Source organism: Amblyomma americanum, chromosome 6 (genome assembly GCF_052857255.1).
Source record: "Amblyomma americanum isolate KBUSLIRL-KWMA chromosome 6, ASM5285725v1, whole genome shotgun sequence".
NCBI lineage: Eukaryota > Metazoa > Arthropoda > Arachnida > Ixodida > Ixodidae > Amblyomma > Amblyomma americanum.
This window is the reverse complement of record NC_135502.1, coordinates 72,602,730-72,624,391: the sequence shown is the minus strand read 5'-3', so window position 1 is coordinate 72,624,391 and position 21,662 is coordinate 72,602,730. Positions and strand designations below refer to the sequence as shown.

Here is a 21,662-nt window from a genome sequence, read left to right as displayed (position 1 = left end):
CTTGTGTTCGGCGGCGGCCGCTGCGACGACGGTCGTCTACGAAGGAAGGAACGGAGGTTTCCCCGCCCGTCGTTCGCCGGGAAAAGAGAGGCGCAGCGACAGCTGGCGAGAAAGCTCGGCCGCGGCGACAGAAGCAGCAGCAGCAGTGGCTGAGGAAGAAGCAGCAACGCCCAGCCAGCCAAGCAGAGCCAGGCAAGGAAGCAACGGCGGCGATGGGCCCGCGAAGACAGGACACGGGCGGACCCTTCTGTTTGCGCAGCACTTGACCCGACGGCAACACGAGACGCTCACTCCACTGCAGAACGCATTAGACAAACATGAGCGTGGTGCTCCTGCTTGCTTGTGCTGTGCCGACATGGCCTACGCATGCCTCGCTGGAGAAAGACAGAGAGGCGCCGAGCGAATCTCGGACCAGCTGCTCTTTTCTCTACAAGACGGTGCCCGCGCTGTTTTGCCCGTCTTCTTGCCCTTAAATGGAAGCTCTTTGCATTCCCTCTCTTAACTCTCCCTCTGTTTAATCTCGAGCATCTCTCTTTTCGACACGAACACAGACAAGCAAAGCAGTGCGGAACAAATGGAACGGAGAGCGGCTGCGCGGATGTTCTTTGCCTTGCAGGGAGACGCTTTTTCCGGCAGCCTCTCGCGCGCTGTAAAGACTATGCAGAGAACGATGCGCCCTCTACAAGAAGCTTAAGGATCGTGTTTGCAGCGCCAGTGCCAGAAATAAAATTTAATCTAGAACGCAAGTTACCTGTGGTGACGTAACGTTGAGTTTCGTACTTTTGTTTATTGTTTGTTTGCAGCAACAACCTTCGTTCAACCGCTTTCGTATTCCTTCTGAGAAAAATCACTAGGTTGTGACTGTGATCACGGTGATTGGAACTAGGTTTAGCAAACTTAGGGACGCGACTGGGTTTTACTGGACGACGCAAGTCCCATCGGTCGCGTTAGAAAAATGAAATAGTAAAGAGATTTATAATGGGAAAAATAATGACGTCGTGCTGTGTAAGAAAGGACAATAACGAAACATAACAATGTAGCCCGGAAGATGATTGCAGTGCTTTCAATTGCATGTTAACAATATAGCCAGCATGTCTCTTGGCCTTCTTTTCAACAGAAGTGTCTAAGAAGGAAGACTGATATCAATAGAAATCCTGCTAGACATCCAGCGTGCGTTACAAGAAGCAGTATTCCCATTCCCCGTTAGCGGTACTGGGAGATAAATATTACCACGCGTTGTATGCAAGCTCGCGCTATCGCGATGCTTCCTCCCCGGTTTAATAAATAGACGAGGCTTGGAGAATGCGAGGTGCGCGGAAGATAAAATAAAAAAAAAACAGGAAGTTGTCTTCTCCTTTGTTCCCCAATTCGCGAAAAACAAGGGCTATCGAGAGAGCACCAGTAACAAAACACTTTACACTTTAAATTGCGACACGAGGGGACTTCGTTTCTGTGCCAAAGGCAGTTTCGTGCCTGCAGTCTCGTTCGGCATAAACTGCGCTTTTCTATCGTCCCTCTTATTTTGGCGCTTTTATTTTTTTTCTGTCTTCCTTTCATTGCGTCCGACGGGTTGTTTGCGTTTCCGCGCCAAGCCAGCCCCCATTCGCCGCTCGTTTCACCTCTTTCGCCACTCCCCTCCTCTTTTTCCTGCTCAGCCACTCCCCTCTTATCTGTCGCTTTCTGTCTCTCGATCTGAACACGCGCCGTGTCTGCGCATACGAGGGGGGACACATTCACAAAGCGCCCCTGCCGGAACTGAACACGGCACCGGATATTGACGAAACCGAACACGCAATAAAACCCCGGCGCGTGCCTCAGTAACAACGCCTCGCAAAGGCGGAGAAATGCTAAAAACAAAGCGCAAAATTTTACATACGTGTCCCCAACACAGGCGTACTAAAAGAGGAAATGCCGAAGAAAAAAAAAGAAGAAGCAAGCGGGGACTAAATGACTACGAAAAGAAATAGAGGGAAAGAAGGAGAGGGAAGATATGGGGGAAACAAAACCTTCCGTTATTGTCGCCCTATACTACGCTGTAGCAGCAGCGGCGCCGTCATTCGCGCGCCAACCGCAGCGCAGCGGTGTCCTGCGGCAAAGCCTAACCTAGCTTCCCGCGCGCGCGGGCTCTCGCGTTTGCAGTGTCGGTCGAGGCTTGCGCCGGCTCAATCCCCGGGAGCAAAATTATGCTTTCGATTTACGAGCTCCTCAACGCGGCAGCGGTGGCCGCCGCTCACAGCTTCAAAGCTCGAATTTGTTTTGCTTCCCCCGCGTCGATCTTCGTTTTCCGCATTTAGACTTTTTTTTTTTCTTATTAGCTTTCGTATTACCTTCTTTTTTTTTTCTTTTTCTCCACCGCAGCGCGACTGGCTACTTTTAGGTCTCGCGGAAGTTCCCGCTTGGAATGAATAAATTTTCGCTATGTTTCTACTTCCTCCAGCACTGCATCCAGTATTAGATGCTCCCTTCCGTTTCCTCCCCCCCCCCCCCCCTCCCCCCACCTCCACCTTTACGGCTTCGCGTTGCCGTTGGCCTGCGCATTCGCGCGTTCTGAATCGTCTTACGTATTGAATTGCTGGCTCAGTTCGGCACTCTGTAAACTTATTCAGACATTTGGTGTGAATTTTTTTCTGTTCTTTTTTTATTTCGCGATTTCCTAGCGGAAGACGTTTCTGCGCGTGGTGGCGAGTGCAAAGAAAACAATTTCGTGCTGGCGACGAATTCAGGCTGAGAAGCCTGTTCCCCAGCTTCCTTATGTCCCTGGCAGTATTTTTCTTTCACTGGCACACCTCAAAGGAGAAAAGTATCATTTAGCACGAATGCACTGGAGCACGTAATACTAACTTGCTGAAATGTCAAATGCAACTTTAGGTTCAATGCACCTGGCTGTGCTTAGTCTTCACTTAGATATTATAATAACTGTTCTCAACTCTTTACATCTTTGGTTACAGGCGCGTCTGTTTTTGCGCCTGTAACCAAAGATGTACAGTTACCAACTTGCCCATCAAGACGTTCTTTTAATCAACTCCTTACGCCTAGTGGGCTGCGCTCAGGGGACGCTTGATTTTGATATTTTTAAACAAATATTCTCAGAAGGGCGGTTTTCGTCCCTTCTACAGCAAATTATTGTAAACATTAAGTCAAACAGGCCATGCATTGCGGGATTATTTTGTTTATAAAGGCTCCTACAGCGCCCTTCTGGACATTAGTGTAAGGGGAAAAGTGTGCAACGTGATGCGATGTACAGTAAGCATTCGGTGAAATATACAAAACGTACTCACAACGGAGCTGGGAAGCAAACAACGCAACAATTCACCGATGCCAAGGTTCACAAATGTGGTCATACAGCAATGTGAAAATGAACGAAACAGGCACTGTGAGAGATCTGGCAAACATTTCTAGTCGTGTATAGTGCCGGAGTAAATTATAATCTCGCATTTTTATAGCGTTGTCCACGCGGGTGGACAGGTAAGCGGGCTTCTTTTAGTAAAATTTGCTATTCATTCCAGTCTTCTTTAGAACATCACAAAATAATGACAGTAGTAAGTACTTACGCCCCACAGGTAGCAAGGGCCACGCGAAACGTTTCACAATAGTATCTGATGACCGCCTCGTGAAATGAAAGTTGCCCGTCGCAAATCTAGCTGCACGCTTCCGTATATGTTGAAGTATATCTGCTTTTTTTTTGCAGTTGCCAGGTCTCACACCACCCACCCGTACTCTAAGAATCGTGTGTACATATGTGATATACAAGATCTCTTAACTGCAAAGATGTCATGTCTGAAGTTGCGTCGGCTTGCAGGGAAAAGAACCGTACAGTCTTTGTCTAAAGTAACCAGACTAGACGGTTTGCTTCTCAGTCGTATATTGAAGCTATTATGCCAGTCCTCAAGCTCTAAATATCTGTATGGTAACGAGAACCCTTGTCCTTACTTTCCGAGAACTGTGTAATCTTTAAGGAAGCCGTAAGGGTTCTACTATTCGAATGAGAAGCAAACCACGCATCGTGGTTACTTTTGGCAAAAGCTGTACGTCTCTCAGTGGCCCTACATTGCTCGTATATTCCAACCCCTTAGTTCTATACGCAAGTGATGCGAAGAAAAAGAAAAGATTCTTCGTTTTAACCAGTTTCTCGCTCTGAATACGTTTCTCCCTTTTCTTTCCCTTATCCATTCCCCACCAGCTCGCAAAAGTGCTAGCGAGACCCATCCTTCACGGGCGCCGTCGTCCCCTCTTTGCGGTTTCCTGTAAAATTAAGTCCTTCATGCGCTTCTTGGGCTTAATTCAATCTCCCTGATGCGGCCCCATTTATTCTGTCCTGGCCCTTCACACTCAGCGCATCGCCTCGGCGACTTAAATGCGCCCCGGCATGATCGGTGGTCGTGAATCGAAAGACAACGACGAGGCATCTTCTTTGGAAACCAATTTCTTTTTCCTTCGGAATTTCTATTTCACTCTTCTCCCCATAAAGCAGGCGCGTGATGATGGTAGGAGTGGAGAGAGAGAGAGAGAGAGAGAGAGAGAGAGAGAGAGAGAGGAGGATAGCCTTAAGAGGGTTAAGTGCCAGTTTTTTTCGCCCTCTTCTTTTGTTCTCCGCGGTATCGTTTACGGCGCTGTTATATATTGGGTCGTTACGGCCCCAGCTCCCAGTCTAATGGAAACTGCAGTGGGCGAGGCTATTTTGAGGCGCTCGCGCGCGTCATAAGAAGAGGCGCCGAGACTCCGTAAGCGATAACAAAGTACGCAGGTTCTCGCAAACACAATCACGCGCATGCAAATAAACAAACGCTGCGCGTGTTCGCGACTCGCGATTTAGGCGGCACATATAGTATAAACAGGAGAAATAGCTGTTTGTCACGGATATAAGCGTTACGAGGAAACGTAGAGGAAAGGCGGTGCTCCTACTGCATTGACGAGGATTCCAGTCGAGGACGGAGACATGCGAAAGGGCGAAGTACGTGGATGACTATGCGAGTCCCTAGTTTAAAAAGAAGAAATCAATAACAAAAATTATTACCGGAATACCGGTATGTGTTACGTGAATAGCCTCCTCCTGGCTTTTATTTGTGCCGGTTAGCATGATATGCAAGTCGACGAATTTTAGTGCGAAAGCGCTACTTCACGACGTCTAACCGGCTCACCGAGTTTGTGTGAAGCTTGACCTTGATGGTGACCTTGGCCAAACCATTAATAAATAAATAAAATAAATGTTGCCGCGACTAGGTTTCCAACCCGAGGCGGCGCGAACAGATTAGTTTCGCTGGCCACTGCAAGAGAGTCCTGTGCTGCCACACACTTTCGTGCATTGCACATTGCCGTCTTCATCAACTAACACTACTATCTAACTAATATCGTCGCTACACGTGCCGACGACCGTGCAAAGCAAAGCGATGAGTCAACCAGGCTAAACACATGCTTTCGCACGTCTACTCGGTTTAACTATTTTAAAATCTTACCACTTTTTTTAAGTGAGCGTTTTACATGTTCACAATAGAATTACATAGATTTCCGTCATCACCTCTCAACGCGGCAATGAGCGCATCTGCTGAAGAGAGCACCCTGTGAATTTCAAAAGTACCTGTTAACTACAAACCGCACAGGTTACGAGACCCTGTGTTAATAAACTAATCATGACGATTAAGCTACTCTATGCCCTGCGATTTGAAGGCTGTAAGGAGGTTGACAACAAGTTAATTTTGAAGCGTGTCTCTCTTTGCGCCTTGAAAGGACAGGAATGGGTGCTTACTTTTTGATGTATGGGGCACCGCTAAGCAAGGGCAATGCTGTTCATTCACAACCATTCGATGTCCGAGCTTCTTGCACTCAAATCTCGCTCCATGTTTTCACAACGTTGGGCGCTGAAAACTTCAAACGCTCCGTCTCAGGTACTCGGCGGCTTTAAGAACACATTTTCTCGCTGCCTCGGTTAAGATTCTCGTCCATCGTTTTTATCCGCCGGTGCGTGGGATCCGTGCACGTAAAAAAAAAAGGAAGCAAAAGCGAAGTGCAGAATTGCCAGGAAAGAACCGAACTACCTCAGTGAGCCGCTTGACGTTCTGACAGGTGAGCTTGTCTCCGTCAAAGCAACCATTTCATCGTTGGTGTTTTGGTTTTTATGAGCTCAGGTACTGACATCAGATTTCAGGCAGAGTTCATTTATTTCGTTTTTTAGTTTCGCGAGCAATGAAAAAGAGGCGGTAGAGATTGAGAACGACGCATAGCTGAAAGCGAGCACTTGGGAAGGATGGCACGCACGGTTCGACAACGCAGCGATCTTTTAGCGCTGCGGTAGCTTTAAGCTAAAGTATCCATGACGTATCTGATCCGGTCTGTGTGTTCTTTTGCTGTGAACTGAGGAGTGACATCGTAGAGTGAGAGAACTGCAGAGATATCTAGGTCGTGCCTCTTTGCTCGTTTTATTATTTTCGGCCCCTGACCATGTCGTGTTGCGCTGCGTTTTGCAGGTTTCACCAGGAGCATACCCGGCTACCCCCGGTACACCATGACCGGCGAACCCTCCCAGGGCGTTCACAACTTGAGGATAGACAACGCCACTCTGGAAGACGACGCCGAGTACCAGTGCCAAGTGAGCAAGATAAGATTCCTGAGTTCTCCTGGCTTTTTGTCAAACAAGAAAAACTGGCGGGATGGCGTAATGTAGGATCTCATGTGTAGAACGCTATTTTAATGTCTAAAGTCAACAGTTTAAACCAAAGCCGTGTTCTATATCGGTCTCGTTTTGAGTCCGATGGCTCAATTTTGTCTCCTTTGCGGGAACGTAACTATAGCATGAGAACTGAATAGTGACGAATTGCCACGCTTTGTTTATGCCACTAAGAAGTGTAGATTTCATTAAAGATCCCTCTAAAAAACAGCAGTAAGCTTTATCAAGCCACAGCACACTCTCTAAACACACAAGTCAAATTTGTCACTAAGCTTTTACTGATAGCCTTGGTTGTGTTCTCACTCCAGGCGCACTTTCTCATTGCTTTTTTTTCTCTTCAGGTTGGCCCCACCTCAGACCACAAGGCCATCCGGGCGGACGCTCACGTCACTGTGTTGCGTAAGTGCAATTGATTACTGGACTTTCGCGCCCTCTCCTTACAGCTAAGCTCATGCTTCAAAGCTACCTGCAGCCGAAAAAAAAAGTGCGGTCCCCAACCAAAACGAACCAACGATAAACGCTATATACGCGACAGGAGCACGCTTGCAGCGTCCTTGCGGCGTGATGTAAGGCCAGAACATCGGGTATAAATGAATACGCCGTCTCTAGTTTCTTTATCGCCTCGGGAGGAGCAGCACTTCATTCGCTCCTCGCCGTTGAGCAACGTCCAGCGATAAATCCAAAAGGCGAAACGGAACAAAACGACACAAAGGCCGGCGACGGCGGCGGCCGCCAAAGAGGGCAGAGAAATGACAACTTTGGGGACGGGCGCGTGAGAGTGGCGATGAAGAAGGGAAGAATGGAGAAGCGAGGGGGAAGAGAGAGAGAGAGAGAGAGATAGTGTGCGCTTCTTCGCGCTCCCCATCCGTCCATCTCTTTTGGACAGAGACGGCGTCTCCAACGGCCTGTCATAACGGCAGGACGTATATGTATACGTGGCTGCCTGTGCCTGGGAACGTCCGCGCACCCTAGCAGCGTCGACGCGCAGCTACGGACGACCGCGACCCGTAACGCACCGAGTCGCTCCGCCTACCCTGGTCATCAGGGGAGAAAGAATAGGCCCCGAAAGGCGGGAAAGAGAAGAAAAGAAGGAAGTAGGAGAGAGAGCGGTCGCAAAAGAAAAAAAATGGTAATAAATAGGTAGGGAACGGGTATACGGCGCAGAGAAGGCGCCAGCACATCGGGGCGCTCTATCCTTTAGCCCGTGGAAGCCCAACCTATAGCCCAGCCCAGAGCGGAGCCTGCAACGGTGCTGCGAAAGCCCGCAAAAATCCTCGTCCCTCCTTTTCTCCCTCTGACTCTCTCTTTCTCTTCCCAACGTTCTCCCGGCGATCCTGCAACGTAGGAGCGCGCCGCGGAGACGATTCATCATCTTCTGTCAAGCCGCATTACGCCAGTCATCCGCCGATCCCCAAGATTCTTCAACTTTTAAGCCGGGGAAAAAAATAGGGGGGGGGGGGGGTTGTTTTTTTTTATTTCCTGTCTTCTTCCTTGTTCGCGCTCTTTTTTTTTACTTCTTCCTTGCTTCTTGCTGTTGGTTGTCATCGAAGCGGGCACGACCCTAACCGACTTTACGTTTCTTGCCATCCAAGCGTTTCTCTGCCCTCGGCGAAAAGCAGAGCTCTATCGCACTTGTGGCGGCGTCGTTGCTCGCTTTCAACGCCAGCTAGCATCGCCGGGCGGCTTTGACTGAGGTGATCTCGTCTCCTCAAAAGGGGAGACGGGTTATTTCCTCCCTTTTCTATTTTTGATTCTTAAACTTTAGAACTATTCAAGAAGTATTGGAGGTATTGAACTTTTCCGTCCGGCCTAAAAAAAAAGAAAACAACACACTGACAGTTCAAATTAAAATCGTTACGTAGAGTGAGTAAGCGAGAACTCAAGAACTGCTGTATACAAAATCTGCGTTTCTCAGGTTTTTTTTTCTATTTAATCGGTGTTCACGCCGTGAAGCCTGTTCTCGGATTCCAGCCAAAACTGAAATATGCTACTCTCGAGGAATCAACCCCCCTTTTTTTTGCTTGCGTCTTTGTCCTTGCTTGTGTGGATATTAAAAAAAAACTTATTTAGTCAGCACTATGCCTTACTGTACCATTCGTAAGATTTGTTAACGAGAAAGTATTAGAAGCCCTATGGGGCCAAAATGCGTCGCCTGTCATAAGATTCGCCCATTGGCTGAAGGAAAGTGACGTCACCAGACCGGAGCATTCCCACTGGCTGGATGGAAATGACGTCACCAGACGGGGCATTCCCAATGGCCCGAGGGAACTGGCGTCACTTCCTGTAAAGGATTTAACAGTTGCTGAAGTCATCACATTGCAAACGCGTAATAGAATGAGGTGTCCATGTGATTTTTTTTTTCTGAGAGAAAATGCTTATTCTCCTTGCTAAGGATGCGAAGCTTCGTTAAGAGTGAGAGTATGGGTAATTCTCTGCCAAATCAATTACAAATTCTGATGGCAAGAAAACGATGCTGGGCACTTATCGTTCAACTCCGCGGCAGATTCATAAGCACCGACCCCTCGTGTTTAACGAGCGAGCACACTATACAAGCGGCAGCCTGACTAGTAGGACCTTGCGCAATTGATCCTGTAGAGCTGTTTTCATCACCTTTCTTTTCCTTTCTTTTATCTTCAGGGGGCTCTTGATAACAAACTTTTTCAACGTACTAAATTATAGGTACTGCTCTTACTGTGGTTTGCACCGAAGTGCAATGAGAATACATAGACATGCTTTTTCTGGTGCATTTATTCATTCACTCCGTTCATTTTCTCACCAAGCCAGACATTTACAAGCGACCATACTTCTTAGCAATTCCTTTCGCGTTTCATTTTTTTTTCTTTTGCGTGTTTGCTGACCGTTAGACACCAGTTTTAAATCACAGCTATTACCTGTCTTGATAACCAACCGCCCTGACGTAGCAACTTGCAACCACCGAATGAAACGCGGCAAAAGAATAACTCAAGAGCACTATCGTTGCGAAATAAGACCGCTAGTCAGCTTCAGTCTTTCCATACGTAGAACAACGTTCCGATGGATACGCAAGCAAACAAATATGCGTCGGCTATGAGAATTGTTTGCGAAATCTCTCATCTCCGAGACCAGCTCTTTGACGGTTCCCCGCATTCACGTTGCGATCGGTAAAAGCGAGGCTCCCACCTTTGGAGCGCATGGGGTGCGCAGAGATGGATCAGCCGGCCTGTGATTCTTGCCCGTTCCGTGCGCAGTGCCCCCTGCTTCGGTGACCATCACCAACCACCCGAATGGCAGCAGCGTGGAAGTGCGGCAGTCGGAGTCTGTCAGGCTCACCTGCGTCGTTTCCCAGGCCAAGCCCGCGGCGCAGCTCAAGTGGTACCGGGAGAACGTCGAGCTTCGACCCGGTACGTACACGCAATAGGCGGCCAAGAACGGTGTGTGTGCGTGCGTGTGCGTGTGTGCGTGCGTGTGCGCGTGCGTGTGCGTGTGTGTGTGTGGGGGGGGGGGGGGGGTAGGGGGGGTAGGGGGGGAATCCTGAGAGCAACAGAATACTGCTCCTCTTACGAGAAAAATAACCAGTCGAAGGAAAATAAAGAAACATACGCTACTCTATTTGTGCCCCTCCCCTTTTATCTTTTGCGCTTCCTTTGCGCTCAGTCATGTGCCGCGGTTCTGTGTGCACTCCATCTCCTATTCAATTTTTGCAGAGGCAATGCTATAAAAGGTGTTCGTTCTTCCCGATAGGTAAAGTTGGTCTGTGTTTGACGGTTGCCTGTTCACTAACCAATCACAGTAATTCTTCAGACGATATGTTACGCGCCGGTTAACCATCAACCGTTTGCTTACTAAGCTAACGGTTGATGGTTTCAAAATCAAAAGCTTATTAAGCTTGACCAGCGACAGAGCTACAGGCCAACTGTGTTATCGTACTCTCGCTCACCCGGTGCCCAAGTAGGCGACACAGTTTTGCGGGCGTCGAATAACGGCACTGGCAACTACCTGCCTCAGTGTCTTGTCACGATAGCGAGTTTTAGCGAATCGTGAATTCAGCACCGGCACGGTGCGCGGTAAACACAGACTGAGCAACAACTATAGGCGCGCTCATTCGCGCTCGCACACATCGTCGAGTGCGTACCGCGTGCATCGCCTGTACAAGGGCGTCGGTCTGCCAAAACTCTTTTGCGCCGCCTTCTCCAAGTTAGCGGCCTTCGAGCGCTTAAAGAGGGAGAAAAAGAGAGAAGCTCTTGCAAGAGGAGCCATCCTTTTGTAGCGGCGGCAGAGTGAAACACGAAACCACTGTACAAGAGCTAGCGGGGGTAATTGGACTCGTCCGGATTAAAAGTTAAACAAACGGGGAATGCTAATTAGCTGCTGCTCAAGCCAGGCCGCGCGGGCAACAAATACGGCACCTAAAGGATTCTCGTTTGCTCCGACTTAATTGCGCCTTCAGCAGGGCGGGGTCGTTAGGTTCGACGCCACGCTCGGCCTGCCAGGGCTTGTCACAGTCAACGAGAAACGAATGTTTACGTTTTGTTTCTGCTTACCACGTTTACAACGAGACAAAAAGAAAACGAAACCAAAAGGTCGAGAGCGAAAAATATAGAAGCCGCGTTCGAGATTGCTTCTACGTCGAGATACATTATCCAGGTCAAGGCTGCGATCTTTTTTTTTTTTTTGCAGGATCAGCGTTCTCCGTGCAGTTTTGTTTCTCAAGTTTAGTTGCCTCAAGTTTCTATTCATCCCGCCATTTAGTTGGGGGTTGCGCGCGTACTAATATCGGCATCATTCAAGAAGAACGTGTGCCGAAGAACCGAGTATTCGTCATAAGTGTAACGTATTTTCAATGTTAAGCTTTACAAGGTGGACGAGGGGAAACTGTTAGGCCAGAAGACTCGAACTGAAGCTTTGCGTACGCACAGGTGTGTATCGGTGTCTCTCATCGCCTTCCGCATTCCTTGGGCTGTTTCTCTAGATTATTACACAGCGGGCAATCATTAACAAAAATCGATCAATGTTAAAAAGCGCTGGTGGAACCAGTTTTGAGCTGCGCGAAGGTAAGCTATGAGTGCGAGGCGACGCCTCTACAGGCCTGCTGTTCTGAAGCGCTCGCTAGCCAAGTGCACAATCCGTCGGCCCCATCGCGTCCGCGGTTTCCAAATGCAGTGTCAACAGGTTATGAGACAACGCACATGACATGCTTCTTTTAATGCGCCCGGGATGCGGCGACAAACCACGCGGGTTCATGAATCCTGTCGATGTATGGATGGATTTTAATGGCATCCTGTTGAATCGCGGCGGTGGCTAGCGCCACTCTGGGGAATTGTTAAATAAGTTTTCTTTTCTCCAACTACACTTTTATATATGTGTATGCACATATGATTTGTTATAAGGGCACAGACCCCGTAAAGCCGTGTATTCTTCAGCTTTTGATCTGTGTTCCTGAGCTCTCTAATGATGTCGAATAACTGAAATGAAATCATGACAAAAGCCGCATACAACTCAAGAACAAAGCGGCGAATGCACCTCAAAGGAGACCCCCAAGACAATGGCGCCGACCGGCTGTCATGACGTTGTGCGTAGTCCCCTTTCTGGTGCAAGGGGATTAATCACGGTTTAAACTGACAACCACGACGTCACAACAACCGGTCGATGCCATTGGCTGGATGGTCTCTTTCGAGGGGCATTCACTGCTTCGTTCTTGAGTTGTATCCGACTATAGCAAATTTGGGGGCTGCCAGTCTTACTGAGTTAAGCCGCCGCCGGCTGTTGTCGGTTATTGGTTTTCTCTGAGCGAGTTGAATACTCCGACTGTACGTTCTGAAGCCGTGTGTTTGCGTCATTCCTCCTCTCTCTCTCTCTCACCACAGACAACGTGCACTACAGCGTGGAGGAGAGTGAGGGTGGCCGCCAGAACGCCATCAGCAGCCTGACGCTGACCCCGCAGCCAGACGACAATGGCGTCACGTACTCCTGCGAGGCGGTGCACCCGGCGCTGCAGTCGCCGCTCTCCACCTCCGTCAAGCTGGACGTGCTCTGTGAGTGTGCGCACGAAATAGCCGCGTAGGAGGAGGCAGCCAACTACACTGCTGCGCCCCACTTTTGCCCCGAGTGCAACCCATCTCTCGGTGCAGAGATTCTCCTGCAATGGAGAGCCAACGTCAGCGTGATACTGTTGCTGTAAATCAATTGACCAGCCCGGCATCCGTTTTGTAAACAAGGATGCGCGTTGCAGCCCCATTCGAATCCGGTCAGATAGGAGAGCGAAACCGCAATATGGTAAGTTCTCAATACGCGTGAGCTTAAGTACGGCAGGCCACTTTGACCGTCAAATTCGACCACAGTAGGCGACGCATCGCGAGCCTCAAGCCCTGTGCTCGAGCTCGGACGTCATATGTCAACGTCGTCTCAGAAACCTGCAAATGCAGGCAAGAAAAAACGCGGAAGAAAAAATAAACGCCAAGAACAGTTTTTCGCGTTGCTATAGCGCCAGTTATTGGCTTCTGAGACCGTGCACGTATTCTTTTGAGATTACCTTGCCAGCGTTAAGTCCCTCTTTACAGCCCGCCTTCTTCGTAAGGTCTCGCCTTGAAGAGGGCGTAGCATTAATCACCGTTCTTTCACGACTGATTACCACGACGCGAGTGCCTCACGTGACAGCGAAACCGTCATTTCAAAGTTCAAACTTGACTCCGCAACTACAGATGTTACCACAATGTTTAAACGATACCAGAATAGTTTCACAATTCTCGGAGTTTAGAAGTTTGTGCGCACGACGTGTGGTACTGACGCTTCTTGCGAAGCAAACTTTGGGCTCCTTGCCACCGACGAAGCTAAGCGACGTCACAGCGAACGCGACGGACGAGACGAGGCAGCGGCTTCAGGGCGCGAGCAGCGACCAGAGCTGTGAAGTGCGCCCATCGGCGGCCAACCGCGATGGTCGCGGAGGCGGCGTCTGAGATTCAGACTTTAATCGCATAAATTACGCCCCGAGGAAAATTGGAAGAGGCTCTCCCCTTCCCACGACCGGCGCCAGCGGGGGCGCGCGACCCACCCGCGTTCAGGCCCGAAATTTAATTTGCAAATGCGCGGCTTGGCGGTCTCCCGCACTGCGGCCTACATTCGCGCCGCCAGCCTGCCTTCCGGCCTCGGCGTTGTTTTCCCGGTCAGCCCGGTGCTTTACCTGCGTCAGCTCACTAGTACTCGCTATACATCCAGTCGTCGCGCCAGAACACGACGCGCCAGCGATTCCAGTCACCGGAAACGATACGGAAGAGGCCATACGAACAAGGGTCTACTCTCGAAGTTGGCTGGAATTGCGGTTAGGTGAGCTAAGTTGGAATGGTGGGTCGTTGTTACCGCGGCCCATGAGCTCTGGTAGGAGCGGCGGTCCTGAACGAACTGGAATTCCGTCAGGAGCACACACACACACACACACACACACACACACACACACACACACACACACACACACACACACACACACACACACACACACACACACACACACACACACACACACACACACACACACACACACACACACACACACACACACACACACACACACACACACACACACACACACACACACACACACACACACACACACACACACACACATACACACACACACACACACACACACACACACACACACACACACACACACACACACACACACACACACACACACGCACACACGCGCACGCGCACGCACACGCACACGCGCGCGCGCGCGCACACACACACGCACGCACACACACACACACACACACGCACACACACACACACACGCACACACACACACACACACACACACACAAGGAATATTTATTTTACAATTAGACTACCTCGAGTAAACACGATGGTAATGTTGTGACATTTGTTTGGAACAGAGAGGAGCTTAAATATGACAACGAAATTTTACCGATGTACACGCGGAAATAACGTTGAATGTTGTCCTTCTTGAATCGTCACGTTAATTCGAGCATTTGTGTAAGCACTGTACATTGCTATTCAAGTGAAACAATCAGGCAGCAGAGGTGCAGTGATGCGAATTCTAGTCGGCTGAATGAATTTGTTGCTGACTCAAGGTGTTATGTTGGTATGAAGTTAAGAAGCAATAAAGAAAAACTGAAAACTGCGATGGCTCTATGGCATATATAACATCCTTTACTATATACTACCGTTGTTCAGATTTGCGCCTCAACAGCTCACGCGAAAAAACGCATTACTTTCCGCTTTTTTAAATATATTACTGCGAAGTTATATCTAGTACCGCTATAAGGCAGCTTTTACCCGAATATATCCCGCTCTCTTATCTCCTACACATACAGCAAGGCGAAACAATCCTTCAACGCGCACCAACTTGAAAGGGCTTTATAATACTGTCGCATTTTTTTTCCTATCTACCTCCACGTCTTCGGACAAATAACGATTTCGAAAGGTTCATCTTTCTTCTCTTCTTTTTTTTCCCCCTCTGTGAGCGATCAGTGGAAAGAGGACAGTTTCGCCATTTTCCTTATTTGTCAAGGGCTCAGGGCGAAGTGAGCTTCGAAATCGCAGATAAACGCAAAAGAATAAGAGAGGGCCAGCGAGGTTAGCCCGGCCGGTACCGGCGTATATACAGTCATATATAATGCAGAGAAGGCGTTCACTTCAGGGCTGCGCGCTGCGCAGACGGCATACCGCGCAGCACCGCCGCCAACCCAACGGAATTCCATGAAACGTGATCTGCTTACATTCTGCCGCCGCCACCAAGGCACGAGAGAAGCTCTTCCCAAGAAGAAGAAGAAGCAGCAGGCGGAAGGGAAAGCGATGAAGGATCGCTTTTCAGGAGCACGAAAGATGGCCGGACAGGAGGCAAGACGCGTGAGGAAAGAGTAAAGCCGGGAGGAGTAGGGGAAAAAAAAGGGAATAAGGCAAGGAAGGAAAAATAACGGGGCTCATACCAAGACGGCAGAAAACAGTGTGCAGAGACGCGCAGCAATACGTGCGATGGCACGGAGATGAAAGAACTCCCGAACGTCCAGTCTTCTCCCTATATACCCACCGCCTATCCCCTAGCCCCTCCACCCTTCCTACCCCTTCCCCTGCCTGCATTTCCCCCTTTCTTTCCGCGACGGGTCGTCCCTCCGAGGAGGCCCCGTCCCTCGTCGAATCTGTGGCCTGGATACCGGATCACTTTCGGGAGTTTCTTCTCCCCATATCCTCCCCACCTTTTCCCCTTTCTCTGTCCCGGCCGGACTGCTGCTGTGCGCGAGGGATAGAGAGGAAGATTGCGCCCGATAGAAGGCCGCCACCGCAGCGGCCGCATCAGCTTTGGGAAGCCGAGCCGATTTCTGGCTCCCACTGAGTAGCGCCGCCCTGGCCACGCTGCCTCCGAGGATGCTGCTCTCTTCCGCCGTGAAAAGGATGAGGACCATCGTCATTGCTACATGTGTGGCAGCCAGGACAATGAAAGAGGCTGCGGGAACGGCCCGGATTGGCGATGAGGCGCCGGCTGGCTCGTCATGATGCCGGTGGACGATGGGGCTTCTTTTTTGGAATGAAGTAGTTGTGAAGACGCCGGTGAGAGAGAGAGGGAAGGCGGGGGGGGGGGGGGGCGGAAGAGGGTACTCGCTATGGTGTGCTAGGCGTTAGCGTGCGTAGATGCATTAGTGCAGTTGTGACGGAAGCCTGCACCGACAAGAACAGACAATGAGCGATACCGATTAGTCATATGTATTTGAATCTTACTTTGTGAGATTTACATGTCACAAAGGACCGCTTAAGAGGATCTATCAATCTCCAGTTGCGCTTATGCTGGCAGAAGAGAGCATGATCAAAAGATGGCGAAAACGTGCATCCTGTGCAGTACGGTGGTTACGCGGGGATTTCAATAACATAAAACATGATCTCAGATAAATACATCAGTTTTTCTGGCCGCTGAGTATGACTACTGCTTTGTCCTTCTTTATTTATTTCAGTTATTTCATACATCCTCACGGTAAGAAGCGTTACTGAGGAAGGCGGCTACAAAATTAGTCGTTTTCCTCAATAACTTGGTAAGCTCAGAATATCTTTAGACTGCACAATCGTTAGGTAATTATTTATCGCATGCTGATTTCTCCACCTCATGTGATTGGAAAAAATTTTATTTACATATATACACATGCCAAGGTTACCGGATACATTGACATTCACAAGTAGACATGAAGCTAAGCACGTAAGGCGAGCCAATTAAAGAGGTACCATAAGCAGCTTTGAGAAACTAACAGGAATTGCTTGTGAGCGATTTAAGACGGGATAGCATACCTATTCACAGAAGAGTGAAACAGCAATAATCTGACACGGAACAAAAAAAAAAAAGACCTTAGCGCCAGTTTGGTCCAAAGACCAGAACAAGACGATCGTTGATAACAGAAATGAATGGGCACGTCCACTGCCGGAGGAACTCTTCCTCTCCCAAGAAAATGAGTTCCTCCGACAAAAAACTTATCAGCTCCCTTCGAAGACGGCCAAGTGTTGGCCACACAGCGCGGCGTCGAAAGCCACCAGCGACCGCGGTGCATCGATTGCGCCATAAACTAAAAAGACCCGCAGCAATTAACAGGCGAGCAAAACGGCCGCTGGGGAAGCGGCCTTATCAACTCTAAAAGAGTTGGCGACGGAAGTATGCAGGTGCAGATCTGGTTACTTATCACCACTAACACAAATTACAAGCAACAAACGTACCAGTTCAATAACTGTTTTGTTCTTTTTGTTATTAATATTTATTATGATTTTGTCATTGACTTCACACTGCGCCAAGGAATTGCACTTTGCGAGCGGCAGCCCATCACACGTGACGTGAAAAACTGTTGCGACAGCAAGTTGTTGTGCGAAGCTGTGCCAGGGTGATACATGAAGGACGAGAGACGATGGTCTTTGTTCTGACAAGCTGCTCCTACACGTGTCAGTAATAAACCGTATGAAAAAAAAAAGAACTGCGGCATAATGTTTTGTAGCGCCGTTCAAGAAGCAGTAACGATAACGGCCAGTCAGACCACATCATTATTTTGCTACGGCTGCACATTTATGAAGAAAACAAAAATAAAAAATCCTCGCATAACTACCCTCTACCATCCCTTGTGAGGTCGTTAGAGTGAAGAAGAGCTGTGATTTCAAGAGCGGTTCTCTATGCTTTTGCTCTGAACGCACGAAAGTGCACGCGCGCTTTCATATCTTAGCGCCAAGAGGTACTTTTTTAAGAGTCGAGGGTTCACGCGCCGAATCTTATAACAAAAGCAGCAGCTGCCCGTCTCATACCTCCGGAAAAAGCGATTACGAATGGTGATGGCCGAATTTCGAAGCAAGGTTTCATGAGAGCAGGTACGAGACCAAGGAAGGAATCTTGCCGCCAAAAAAAAAAAAAACGCCGCCACCATCTGGAAGACGTTGAAGTAGCGAGCGTTAGCTGTTTGGTTTACTAGATGAAGAAGCGAAGAAGAACGCGCCGCTCGTGTCGAGAAACGGAATGTAATACCCTTTGAAACGGGGTGGATTTCCGCCATGCTCGGCTACGCGTGCACGCACGCCGCCTAGCGGGGAGGGTGGGGGGCACAGGAAATTTTAATGGCCGCCATGTTGGATTCGAGAAATCGAAACTATGCCTCCATTTCGTCCCGTGATGTCATACTCACATAGTTCCACCTCTATCCACTATAATGAACCGTGACGTCATCATTGGCACGCGGCAGCTGGTTGTTTCTACAATGCTATTGTGGATGGCGCTACAAGTCTCAATGCTAGATGCGCTGTTTTCTAGTTGCAGCCACAGCTGGCGCTTAGATCTCAGGGTGGTAGGAGACCTCACGAAATCTCGAAACGTGATGAGTAGTAGCTGCCACAGATGGCGCTGTGATCAAGGGCGGTAGCAGACACCACGAAATCTCGAAACGTGATGAGTAAGAGCTAACGCTCTTAAAATTGGCAGTGGCCTACCTTGGCTAACCCCGGAATTCAGCGAAAAGCAAGGACGCCTGCTAAGCGTCTGAGGCTCGTCCACGACAGCTCCGCTACACGCTCGCGACAGCCGTTGTTTCACCCACACAACCACGTGGCTATGACGTGGTATCACATGGTCTTATGACACCCCCATTGGATGTCATCACGTGGCTTCACATCACCCCATCGGATGTTCTTAAGGTCAAAGGTCACCCAATGTCAAAGGTCAACTAAAGGTCATGGGTCAAGGTCAGGGGTCAAGGGTTTGACACCATAACTGTACTACATATGGTCATAAACGCCTTACGTGGTTGGGCTGAAGGTCGTTCAAGGTCATTCTCCGGCCTACGCGACGACTGCTTTAAGGTGTTTGTCTGGGCTAGTCGGTACATGGTTTGAACTGAAGGCGGCGGTGTGTTTGTCTCTTAGTGCCGTCCTTCGTGCGCGGTGCCTTCAGTTTGAACGACTGCTTTACCTATCCTAGTGAAGCTTATCGCTTCAAAATACCGAGCCAGGAGCCGTAAGTGTTAAAGTTGGTTCTACGCGTCTGTTCCTCGCTGCAGTCGCCCCCGGCCCTCCCGAGATCCACGGCTACACGGAGAGCGAGACAATCCGCATGGGCGACACGACGACGCTTCGCTGCATCTCTCGCGGCGGCAATCCGCTGGCGCAGCTCGTCTGGTACCGCAACCAGGAACGCCGCGTGGTGGACAGCTCGTACACGACCAGTGGTCGCCAGTCGGTCAACACGCTCACCTTCGTGGCCAACTCGTCGGACAACAACGCCGTCTACCAGTGCGCCGCCACCAATGTGGTGGCGCCCGAGCCCAAGACGGCATCGGTGCGCCTTACCGTGCAGTGTGAGTGCTCTTCCCCCCCTCCTATAGCCGCGTTTACATGAATGCGACAGAAGTCGACTCTAGTCCCCTTTTTGAGAGAAAGTACAAAAACGTCGAGGCAAAGTGTAGAGGACGAGACACGCTCTTCTTTCTCAAAACCACCTGCTCTTTCCTCCAAAAAGGGGACGGAGTCGACTTCTGTCGCATTCATGTAAACGCCGCTTCTGTATACGTACGCAACTACAGTTGTTACGCTACAAACGAATACAACGAAGAGCCACAGACGTTTTTAGTTAGTTATTACTACCGTAGCTCGTTGAAGGGTTACCGCTTCAATTTTAACCACAAAGTGAACAAGCGAGAAGAAAGTCTCAGGGTGTTTTCCAACGTTTCGAAAAGAGGACTTGTCTTGGTGTGGGCAACAAGTCTGGGCGGCAAGCGTTTCGACAAGTCTTCTTGTCGAAACGTTGGCAAGCAGCCTGTGGCTTTCCCTTATTATTTTCAGCTTGCAAGTCATTAGCAAGAACCATCTCCCCGCCCTCGTTCTAACAAAGAGTCTGTAATATTAGCCTTGAAGCCGGTCTTGACACAACACTTTGTAAAAAGCTGCAAGGCCACTGTAACCTAGACTATAGAGGCTCTTCATATCAAGGACCACCATTCAGTTTGCGTCTTTAAATGGCTTCCACTACAAAAATGGGCGACGATTGTGGTTATGCAGGCTGAGAACGTATTTCTTTACGAAACCGCTGAGTGAGCCCGGTCAGCCTTAGATCGGCTACATGCTTTTCGGGAAAATGCAGCACTGTGCTTAATACTGACTACGAGGTAGTCGTAGCCTTTGTCAAGAATATTCGAAGATTATTCTTTTAAACGAGCAGCAGTAGGGCTTAACATGCCTAGCGCATAAATTGCGGCTAGATCTGCTTCTTCTGGGATGCCGTTGGCCGCTAGGACAACAAACCAGCAGCAGAAAGTGAAATTATAAATTCGGTCACAGGCGTTATTGGCCGTGCCTGTTCACGATGGTCAGGAGCAAGCAGTGTAACACAGTGCCCGCGGCTTCTCGCGTGAACGCAGTTGCCCCCTCCAAGGTGAAGGTGCGCGGCCCGAAAGAAGCCAAGGCCGGCGACCAGGTCACCATGCGCTGTTCCACGGAGCGCAGCAACCCTCGGGCCGAGGTTTCGTGGGTAGTGGACGGCCGGCCCTTCGACTCCGTCTCCACCTACACCCCTGATCCCAAGGGCGGATGGGTCACCACCTCGAATATCACCGTCAATATCACGGGACAGGTGAGCAGTCTTCTTTTCCAGAGTAGATAACTACACGCCCCTCATTTGTTCATTATCAATGCGATTGCATTAAAAGCCTCAACAGGAAAAAAAAATGCGTCATTGGTCATATTGGCCATAAAGTTCGCCCATTGGCTGGATTGCAGTGACGCCACCAAAGCGGATAATTATCATTGGTTGGAGTAAAGTGACGTCACTAGAACAGAAGTAACGTCACTTCCGGTAAGGCATTAACAGCTTCTAACGCCGTTGCATTGCCAATACATAAGGCAATTAGGCGTCTCCGTGAACTGTTTAGTGCGCTATCAATAAGACTCCCCCCCCCCCCCCCCCCCCCCGCTCACTGATTTCACCACTGTCTGGCGACGCGGGTTGTGCGCGAGAAGAGCAGCCTGGTTCTCACAAGCCACACTGATGGTAGCGCCTGCTATCGCAAGGCAGTGGCGCGTCGCTTAACCACCGCACTTCTGTGCCAGCAGTGGCATGGGGACTCCAAGCGATCCATGAATAAAGTAGAGACTGACCAATTCCGCATATATGGGCAGTAACTAATTAAAGCGATCACGTGATATCCTTATGGAGCTTACGTGCCCCTCCAGTTTTAGTGCGCTAGCACACATAACCCCAATCGCCGATTTCGCTGCTCTTAGTATAAAACCTGCTTGACCTTGAAATACCGAGCTCCAACCGAAACCGACGCGCTAGCGTACCTAACTCGCATTTGGCCTAACCATGCGAAATCGTCCATTTTTTTTTCTTCTTTGGAGCAGCAGCAGCAGTACATTGAAAATTCCAGTCCGTAAGTGTTCGCGAGATGTAGCTCCTTTCCTGGGTTTCCTCGTCTTGATGCGTTCTTTCTGCTAAGCCTCGTTGATGCACTCGTCGCGAAAAAGCGAAAAAGCTTTCTTCGAATTCTGCGAGAAGGCG

General features: G+C 49.6%; 1 protein-coding gene across 1 annotated transcript in view; it reads left to right on the top strand.

The window, feature by feature from the left end:
* Positions 1 to 21,662, top strand: part of LOC144093690 (nephrin-like) — a 327,305-nt gene that overhangs the window by 270,026 nt on the left and 35,617 nt on the right. Inside the window, 6 exon segments of the mRNA XM_077627281.1 lie at positions 6,462 to 6,583; positions 7,003 to 7,060; positions 9,889 to 10,041; positions 12,505 to 12,672; positions 19,168 to 19,464; positions 20,524 to 20,735. Coding sequence (XP_077483407.1) covers positions 6,462 to 6,583; positions 7,003 to 7,060; positions 9,889 to 10,041; positions 12,505 to 12,672; positions 19,168 to 19,464; positions 20,524 to 20,735 — 1,010 coding nt within the window.